At 32.8% G+C, this 10,321-nt stretch overlaps 1 protein-coding gene across 2 annotated transcripts; it reads right to left on the reverse strand.

Annotated features, from left to right (window-relative positions):
* Positions 1-8,223, reverse strand: LOC107162222 (E3 ubiquitin-protein ligase COP1-like). Of its 2 annotated transcripts, XM_015509028.2 has the most exons (11): positions 7,513-8,223; positions 6,820-6,935; positions 2,351-2,514; positions 2,119-2,287; positions 1,919-2,021; positions 1,355-1,535; positions 1,140-1,286; positions 804-995; positions 555-704; positions 329-405; positions 1-247 (listed from the first exon to the last, which is right to left on the reverse strand). In XM_015509028.2, the coding sequence occupies exons 1-11, from the start codon at positions 7,621-7,623 to the stop codon at positions 95-97; spliced, it is 1,563 nt and encodes a 520-aa protein (XP_015364514.1). In that variant the 5' UTR covers positions 7,624-8,223; the 3' UTR covers positions 1-94. The 2 variants fall into 2 exon arrangements, with proteins under 2 accessions (XP_015364514.1, XP_015364513.1); XM_015509027.2 differs by lacking the exons at positions 1-247; positions 329-405; positions 555-704; ... (5 more) ...; positions 2,351-2,514; positions 7,513-8,223 and adding an exon at positions 2,610-4,959.
* Positions 8,224-10,321: the final 2,098 nt, after the last annotated feature.

Below are 10,321 nucleotides of genomic sequence, written 5' to 3' on the forward strand. Positions count from 1 at the left end.
TACATTTATTAATTAGTTTTATTGGAAATAATTAAAAATTACTAATACTACAATGATGTTTATAGCAATAACTTCAAAAAGAGTGTATGTAAGGTTAGGTTTTTTCAGATAAATTTGAAATTAATTGTACTAATGCTCTAGTTGGTTTGCCAGACATGCCTCTGGATATGTACAAACTATCTTCTCCATTGGATTTCATTACACCAGCAATATCCATGTGAATCCAATCGCCTGGTGGAGCAAATTCCTAAAATATATTCATATTATACATATAAATAATGTTTGTATTTTATGTATATTAGGTTTTTTTTAACATTCTATGATATACCTTTAAGAATGCTGCAGCTGTACAGGCTCCACCACCTTTCCCTTTCCCAATGTTGTCCAAATCAAAACCAGAATAACCTGAAGAAACATAAATAAAATAAGCACATAATCAATCAAAGGCTAATTAGTTTCTGATAATGAATTAAATGTTTTGATACAATCAACTAACAGTTATATCATGTCTATTAGAGAACCTTTTTTCATTTGTTTTATTTGTATGGAAGTACCTTTTATTAATGAAGAATAATAGTTCCACAAGGGAAATCGCCACATTCTGTCACCAGTGTAGTAGCCAGCTGACTCTAAGGCAGTCCACGATATGTTGGATGAACTGAATACTCCAGTAGCAGCTTCCCCAATGGCTACGACCATCGCTCCTATTTGACACCATAGGTATATTCACATATTTTATAAATACATAACATGATATAATAATTTTATACTACATGTAATTTAAAACAAATATATTTATTTACCTGTCAGAGTAGCAAGATCTATAGTGATTTTTGGCTTAAATGTGGCAGCATAACAGAGAGCATCTGCAAGTATTAGTCTACCTTCAGCATCTGTGTTGTCTACTTGTATAGATTTACCATTCATGGCAAAAATAACATCTCCTGGCTTTAGCGCGCTATTGCTGGGCATATTTTCACACAATGGAGTCAGACCTAAAAATTTAAACGCATAGTATTTTGAACTCTTTCACAACATCCAAAACCGATATAATATATTACATCCATAAACTATGTAAAATTAATTCAGTTTTTATAAATTAATAGTTCTTACTTCCAAATTTTGTGTTTTTTACTTACCAATCACATTAATTGGTAGTTTTAGTTGGGCGATTGCAAAGATAGCAGATACTACATTTGCAGCACCCATCATATCAGCTCGCATTTCACCCATAGCTGCTGATGGTTTGATTGAAATTCCTCCACTGTCAAATGTCACTCCCTTGCCTGTCAAACATAAGACAAATGTTTGATATTATTTGTTTTTTACTAATTCAGTATTTATAATAGCATACCAACTAAAACTACAGGTTTGTCGTTTTTGGGACCACCTAAATAATTGATTTCCAAAAATGATAAAGGTTGTATACTGCCTTTGGAAACATTTAACAAGCCTCCCATTTTTTTTTCTTCAGCCCAACATTTGTCCCGTACTATTACATTAACACCAAGTTTTCCAAGTACGTCTTGCACTTCCTAAGAAAAATTATGGCAAACTTTTTACAAATTAAATAACTATCAAATAAATAAAATGAAGCTTTACAAATAAATACTAAAATATCACAAAGGAAAAATGATTTAGGGACAATATTTATGCGCACATTTGTTTTACACTTGTTTTTTCTTATGACAGTCATAAGATAACTCATAATATGACTTATAAGTTATAATTGTATAAAACTAATATATCATAGAAAGCATTTATTATTTTTTGCAGTAACTACAGTTTTTTGAATAATTGTTTGAACAGTATAGAACAATAATTATAGAACCATTAATAAGTTATAAGACAAATACACAAACATTGTTACTCTTAGAAGATTAAAGATTTAAGTAAAATAATAAAATGTATACATTACGTTAGAGAACATAGTTGGAGTCATATGATTAGAAGCAGATTCAGTAAGTTTCCTTGACCAATTTTGAGCATTTGATTTAATTATTCCCCGACACCACTCATCACTACACAGTTATATAAAATGAAAATCCTGATATAATTTTTTAACTAAAATTTAATAACTTGAAAATATTTATTTTTTTATACCATAAATATACAAACCTTGATGTATCTTCAAATAATGATATTTTTGGAATTTCATCTTTTTTGTTCTTATACTCTTGAAATTTCCAAGTTCCAAGTGTAGAACCTTCGGCAGCACTTTCTGAATCACCCATAGCAGACACAAATATATCTTGGATACCACAATCTACTAGACTGCGACAACCATCTAAAATATAATTTTTACTGTACACAAAAGATTAAAACTAACAAATAAATGTCTTCGCATTACTAGCTGTTGCGATGCGAATATTTTCTTTTTTAGCATCAATGCCATCCCCATTTTCTTTATCGTCTAATTCTTCTTTACCAATTCCAACCACGGCAATTGTTCCATACTTAAGATTAGTATTAAAAAATAATCGAGATTTTCCTTTTTTGATAAACCCCTTTCCTCTAAAAAAAAATATTATATTACTATATTACTATATTACTATATTACTTAACTTTATTATTTCAAATGTAGAAGAAATAAGAAAATAATCAACAAATTTTTAAAAATTACTATAATCATATATAAATATATTTTTAGTAAATTTGCATTCACATTCAACTGTTCATCTACATAAAATATTTTCAACACAATTATAATCAACTAATAGTAATAATAATAATAAAAATAAAAATGCATCTATCATAAATACTATGTAGGAAAATGGACACTTGGCTTATGGAAGCACACAAATTCAGATACTTATTATAGGTATTTCTAAATTTATCAATACAGCATAATAATATACAAACATACACTTAATCAGTGGTTTACATATAATTAAACACAAAATATCACACTATTTCAAAATATATTGCATACAAATGAGATAAATAGATGATCTTACATAAAAATAAATAATAACATAATCTTATTTAAAAATATACAGTTTAATGGTGATATTGAAACAAATAATAGAATTATTTAAGTTCAAGCACTTTAATGATTCCTTGACTATTAGCAGCCATGAGTATATTGGATGTTTGACGCCAGCAAACGGCTGAAACAAATTCATTAACATCATCATCTCTCCGTCTTTCTTTATCTTCTTCAGATGTACTCAAAATTGCATTATTTGCTTCAAATTTAAATGTAAACAATTTTCTTTGTAGTCCCTTGTAATAGATATAAAGAGAATTATTTTCAGATCCACAAGCTATGTAATCACCATCGGTGGCCAAGCCAACAAAGTTTTTTTCATTAACATGACCAATAAAAGAACGAACACAACCTTCGTGGGCTTCATTAACATTCCATAGTTTTAACTGACTATCAGTAGACGCAGAGACCATTTCCTTGCCATTTAAAAATTTGACATATGACACGGCTTTTTTGTGACCTTTAAATATAGCTAAAGCACGTTTAGCATGCCGTAGATCATAATAATGAACACAATGATCAGCAGAGCCAAACGCAAGGTATGAAGCACCAATTGGATTGAACTTAACACAACATACATTGGCTTTTGCTTCAAGACATGCAACAGACCGTTCTTGATTAAGTGTCCAAAGTTTAACACGGGCATCATCTGATCCAGAAGCCATTAGACCTGCATCGGCCTTGTTGAAATCAACACTCCAACATCGTTTTTCATGTTCACGGAATATCCTGGTGCGTTGACCTGTACCTGCGTCCCACACACATACAGCTCCTTCATAATCACTACTGGCAACAGTATTTTTTCTGTAAGAGTTCCAACTGACACAAGATATCTTTGAAGCAGATATCATTTCTACACAAGGATAATGAATGTCAACACTGTCACGTAACACACAATCATATTCAAAAACTTTAATGCGTTTTGTTACACCAGCTATAGCAAAATATTCATCATCTTTATCAAATTCAATACTTGATACTATAGTTGAATTATTGAATATATCAGTGCCATAATTCAGTGTAGCTATGGGTTTGAGGGCATTAAACTTGGAAAATTTCACTAAATTTTCTCGAAACTCATCTAATCCTTTTTCATTATCTTTTTCTTTAACATTTCCATCTTCTTCTGTTGAGTGTTTGTTACCAAATACTAATTCTTTTGCTCTCAATGAAAAATAACAATCAACAAAATCATCAAAATGTGAACACATACGTCTGCGTTGAATATTACCTGGGATGCAATTATTAACGCTGCTTATTGGAGTAGTGTTCTCAAATTTTTCATTGATATTATTATGTTCTATATCAGTAGCAACAGGTTTCTTGGCTTCCCATTCTTTTAAAATTTTTTTTACATAAGCTACATCTTTTTTCACTAACTCTACTTGCCTTCCAATCCGACGCATTTGTGATTCTTTATCACATAATAATCTTTCAAGGAATTCATAAAGTAAACGATTTTGAGCCAAAGCTGACTCAGCTTCAAGTTTACGCTTACGTCGAGTTAAAAGTTCCAACATTGCATCAACATCAGATAATGTTAATTTCTTAGATTCAGCATTGACAAATCCTCGTAATCCAGCAATTAAACCTAGTTTACTAGAGTTTTCTAATTTACGTGCAGGATTTATAAGTTTATACTTAGTTACCAATTTATCAAGTGCTAGATTTGGAAATATATCACAGATGCCTCCTGATAACACATTACCACATTTTGGGCACGAAGAATTTATTTCTAGACTCCTAGAAACACAACTATAGCAAAATGAATGCCCACACTTAGTGATATGTGCTTCATGGATAATATCATAGCATACAGGACAAGAATAATCGGATGAAGAGTTTGATAATGAAATGTCAGTGGAATCCAAATGTTGACGTTTGATAGCACGTGATCCGGAGTTCTCTTCCTCCGTCATTTCAGACATGGTTTTTTATTTTTATTTTAATACATTTTAGTATGTCGCAAACTGAAACAATAAGAAATAATATGTTTTATTATATATAAGTATATCACACAGGCATAAATTCAAAATGTTATATAAGATTTACAAGTAAACCACTTTAATTAATAAAATAATATTTAACATTAACAATAAAAGTAACAAGTTTTTAATACTAATTAAATGAAAAATATAAAAGAAAATAAGAAAGAAAAATACCTACCAAAGTTTTATTTAATACGAATCTGTAAATATGACTTCAAAAAAAAAAAAAATAAATAAATAAAAAAAAAAAATAGCAGATAAATAGTGAAAAGTAATTAGTAAGTAAAGTATTTATAAAATAGTAAAAGCTAATCCGGGAGGTTAGGCTATCCTTAATATGACACATTAATAATTACATAATCATCTCTTATCATTTCAGTTTACGAAAAGCAAACATAAATCAAATTGTTAAATAAACATATACATTTACATCAGTTAAAATAATAATTTAAGTTTGTATGGAGGTATCTAAATTATTTATGTAACACAACACTTACACAAATATGGAAAGACAAAAAATTTAAAGGTATACTAAATTGCTCTGTATTCACTATTAAGTCAAGTAAAAACTTTTTTAACCCAAATAAATAATAAGGTTTATTTATATTTAACAGTTGTATAAATCTATACAAGCATATTTCATTATTCTCAAATACTATTAATACTAATAAAATAGTTTTTTGATATAAAATATTAAGAAGTATTTATTATAATTATGATTTATAAATATTTTTTTAATTAGGCTAAATTCTCAAGGTTATTCAACAAAATATAAGCTATATTTTTGTGGTTATTACTGATGATCACCAGTAGGTGCTGTTGTATTTATATTAAAAATATTTTATTAATTCAAAAATACATATAATTAAAAAAAATTATAAATCAGCCGAAATGTATCTAATTGTATTTTATATATTTCTATTTTATCTATATTTATATGGTTTCTATATATTTGTACGATTGTTAAAATCAAAGTCAATCAGCTTACTTTGTCAGGAACATTATAATTTTTAGCTATGCCACTAAATAGCTATTGAAAATACAAAAAATGTACTAGGTACACTGAGTTGACTTAAGAAGACACTATATACATATTATGTATTTTTTCTGTCTTACACATGCATTACACTAAATACATTTATGCGGTCTGAGTAGGACTCGTTCAACTTAGATTCTGGAGTAAAAATATCTATTACAAAATAGAATTGTGATAATATTTTTAAGAAGGCAAGTTCATCATTTCATTTAGAAATAGCGAAAATTTTAATATTTTTAAATTACCTCCAACTTTTCAAAATTTAAATATTAAAAAAAAAAAAGTACACTATCTTGCCCTTAGAAATACTATCACAATTCAATTTTGTTATAGGTTACTCTAGAATCAAGATTAAGAGTCCTACTAAGACTGCGTAAACACGTTTAGACTATCATAATATGTGTGTAAGACTGAGAAAACACATATGGATATAACATCCTCCTAAAGCTTATAATTTATAAGTAGGTATGATGAATTTGTTAATTTAAAGGATAAGTTTGGTATAATGGTAATTTGTGTTTAATATAAGTAGATGGTATCTACATATAATTATTTTACAGTGTTAACTAAAAACGATGATAAGAATTTACTCGAGAATTTAGAAGTGTAATATAGCGTGATGAAATAATGTTAACATAGGTCATAATTTAAAGATATTAAAAAATAATAGTAACACAAATAGCATGAAATAATATAAATATGTAATAAGATAAAACACAGAAAAATATATATTAAATATTAATTTACTTTCCCCAACATTAAATTTATTCAAATAACTTTTATATGAAACCTATATAAGTACTTACATTTTTAATGCTTTCAAAATGGCGCCACCACTTTCTTGATTTATCTGGTCAGCTGCTGGTGTAAGTTTCACGTTATTTCCTGAATCGTCAATGTATACACCAACGACAAGTCCTCTCTGCAAAATTAAATAGTTAAAGTTTTTGAATATTTGTCGAATTTCAGAAAGAAAACATTTTGTCTTTCATAATTGCATGCATGAGTTAGTAGGTATAATACATAAATATTTAGGGTTTAGGGATCTATCTATATACTTATGGTTTTTTTTTAGTATGTTGAATCGTAGAAGATTTAAATTAAAGTTAAACGGGTTTGAATGATTTGAAAATATAATATCATTGAAATGTTTTAATATATTGTTGGTAAAATTGTAAGACAAAAACCGGATATCAGGCAATTTAAAATGTCATAAGTAAAAATAATCAGTGGCATACCAAAAAACCTGGTGTATCTAGGGTAAAAAGAAACAGAACCATAGAATCCCTCTTTAACACATTAAATTATTATAAAAATATTCATTATTAAATAGTGATTCTAGAAGCCAATAATGTTTATAAGGATTGCAGGAAGACGATGACGTACAACGTACAAAAAAAAACTATTTTCAACCCCAACGGCAATGATATAAGTATAAACAAAAAAACGCTAATGAACTACGTAACGGTTGAATCCTAACACTCAACTGTCGACCTCACCTTGGCGCTATTGGCGTTGTCACTGTAATCTCTAAGTTTGAAGACCGCCGGTGATCGACGGTTGACGAAGGCGGTGTAGCGTGAGAGCGAAGAGGATGCACGTAAGTACATGGTTGTTAATACGATGCCGGAATACTCGAACGGCGCATTCGGAAGGGCCGGATGCTGCTGGAACAAAGTCAGATGAGAGCTGGAACTGATATGCAACGGCGAATGAGACAGGCACACAGGTCAGATCTGAGTGAGCGGTGAGCTTGTAAGCGGGTGTGATGAGGAACGGTGAAACGAGGAATAACGTGACCGGCGACCGCGACGAAATTAATAATAAAAACCTATCGGCAACCGACAGAACGACGATAACCGCCACGGATGAAGATAGATACTATCTCTGTCTCTTTCCACTCGGCTCTTGCACAGGGAGATGTCCGTAGATGCGGATCGATCGATTGGGAAACTGTGATCCGTCTATCGGTACCTCTGTGGTCGGGCCGTCAGCGTGCCTATCTGCAACGATACTGTGTTGAATGTTCGTGGATGTTATGGTCATGAATTTATGTTAATGTTAATATATTATTTTTGTGTATTCCGTAGTCGGTAAAGCATAAAACGGAGAATGAGAATAAAGGTAAAAGACAGCCCGTGGTTCAGCCTGAGAACTGAGCTGATTGGTTAGACAGATCGAGGGAGTGAGTGAGAACAGAGAGAGACGAGAGAGTGAAAAAAATCGACGATCGTGATAACCGATAACCATAGCTGATTAGCCAACCATATTTAAGGTATCTATCATCTTTGCTATCACGGACTAAGATATATAGGTATATTATGTTAGTCCGAGGTCTCTATGGTGATAACTATGATAATAATGATTATACAACAACAACAACAGCAGCTACGACGATAGTGATGATAACAATTTATCGGCGGTGATGCTGTAAAGCGTCTGATCTACAGACTACAGTCTTTACTGTTTAGGGCTCGGGCACACAGAACGCGGTCTGTCTTTACGTCTTTTGGTCTTTGGTGTGTACTGACCTCAGACTTACTGACTACAATTACTGAGGTCGTGGCCCACCGAAGTGCGACCTTCGATGACGTGCTGAACCAAGGCACTTAATGGGTATATCAAATTATTAATAGACAATAGTATACAGTGACTTAAGACTTTCATCGATAATGTCGTAGGCACAAAAAGTCGACAACTTTAACGTCGCCTCAGCTCCGTCCCTAGAGCATTGCGACGCGTGTTTGGGAGGGTACGATGATCGGGCCGCAACCAGACGACGAAAACTCAACACCTAAATAATACTATACCTATTGGCTACTATTTACGATTGCCTAAGGCCACGCGTACATTGGAGAGCGTTGAGCGTCAACGGCGCGCCGCGTCACAAATCAAACATGTTCGAATTTTGACGCTCGACGCACAGCGCTCTCCAATGTACGCGTGGCCTTAGGCAATAGATTCAAAGACATATTATAATTTATAATAGGCAATGAAAAGAAAGAAAAAGGCGCAACCACGTAACAGTTCACACCGTGTAGCAATGTAATTGTTTTATATGAATACGTCCCTTTTTCATAATAATGTAATTTATTTATCATATATCTAAATACATTATAAATAGTTGAATACAAATATACACATAATAAAATTAATTTTACAATTTTACATTTAATGTAATGAACAAGAATATTGTTTTTAGGCCCGCTCAAATAAGTGGCGTCTAATTACAATATTTGTTCGAATTAAGCGTGGCCTAGGTAGGCGCGCTTGGGGGGACTTGTTTTATTTACGGGTTGTCCTGAAAAGGACAGTTTTGGTTTCTCCGAGTTTGGCTCGTCTTATGATTCGCTCGATGTACCCGCCTGGTGTAGAACTCTGGCGATTTTCCGGGTCGCCGGATTATTATCTCTATACCACGAATCTATGTGTGGCGCATCGAAGTTCAGGTCTACACCATTCTCCGACGTCGGACATAACGAGAGGTTACCACTTGATTAGCTCCGTGAACAGAGATAAATAATTGGCAGTCCGCAACACCCAGGAGTCGTCGTGTGGTATGAACGATTTGTGGCAAAAGCTCGGTGTGAGTTTTGCACGGGTTCGTACCGGTCGTCGATTACAGCTCTTGTTGCCGGAGCTCCGTTGTCGTCGTCTGACCGTGCGATCAAGCTTGTGGCGATTCTCGATATGAGTTGCGCACGGGATCGTATCGGTCGTCTATAAGCTGGTCGCGCCGCGCCGGCGTCCGTCGTCGTTGTTTGACATTGTGACGATGCGTGGCGTGAATTGCGCACGGGATCACGTCTGACGTCGGTCAATGGTCGCGACTCTTGAACGTCAGGAAAGTCGTCGTCTTTCGTCCGTACGATCAAAATGCGGCTATGCTCATTAAGTCATTAAGAGTCGCGCACGGGATCGTATCGGTCGTTCTTCGCTGGTAGTCACTCTTGGTGTTTCTTCTGATCTTCAATCTTCGATGTTTGTTGGTATAAGGTTGAAGAAGAAATGTTCATTAACTGTTGTCACTGCCGAATCTTACCAGTATAATTACTAGTATCCGTACCGACTAGTAAACACCTCGATTATTCGGTAGATCGTTGTGTTTTGTCTTGTGACGAATTTGGTCATATCTCCGATGTTTTTTGATATACAATCATGAGGAAAGTATTGTTGCCTTTGTCTAGACTCCCCTATCCGTTGATGTATGTATGATGGCTATATGATGTAAGGCAAGACTTGGATTTAACCCTTAAGTTCAATATGTGGAGTTTTGCGCTCATTCTGCGTTATGATTGGTTGTCGTAG

Source organism: Diuraphis noxia, unplaced genomic scaffold (genome assembly GCF_037042655.1).
Source record: "Diuraphis noxia isolate RWA-SAM2 unplaced genomic scaffold, SU_Dnox_SAM2 contig0001, whole genome shotgun sequence".
NCBI classification, from domain to species: Eukaryota; Metazoa; Arthropoda; class Insecta; order Hemiptera; family Aphididae; genus Diuraphis; species Diuraphis noxia.

Bases quoted from the DNA above. Each gene is read 5' to 3' on its own strand.
- LOC107162222 (XM_015509027.2), bottom strand. From the start codon at position 4,917: ATGTCTGAAATGACGGAGGAAGAGAACTCCGGATCACGTGCTATCAAA.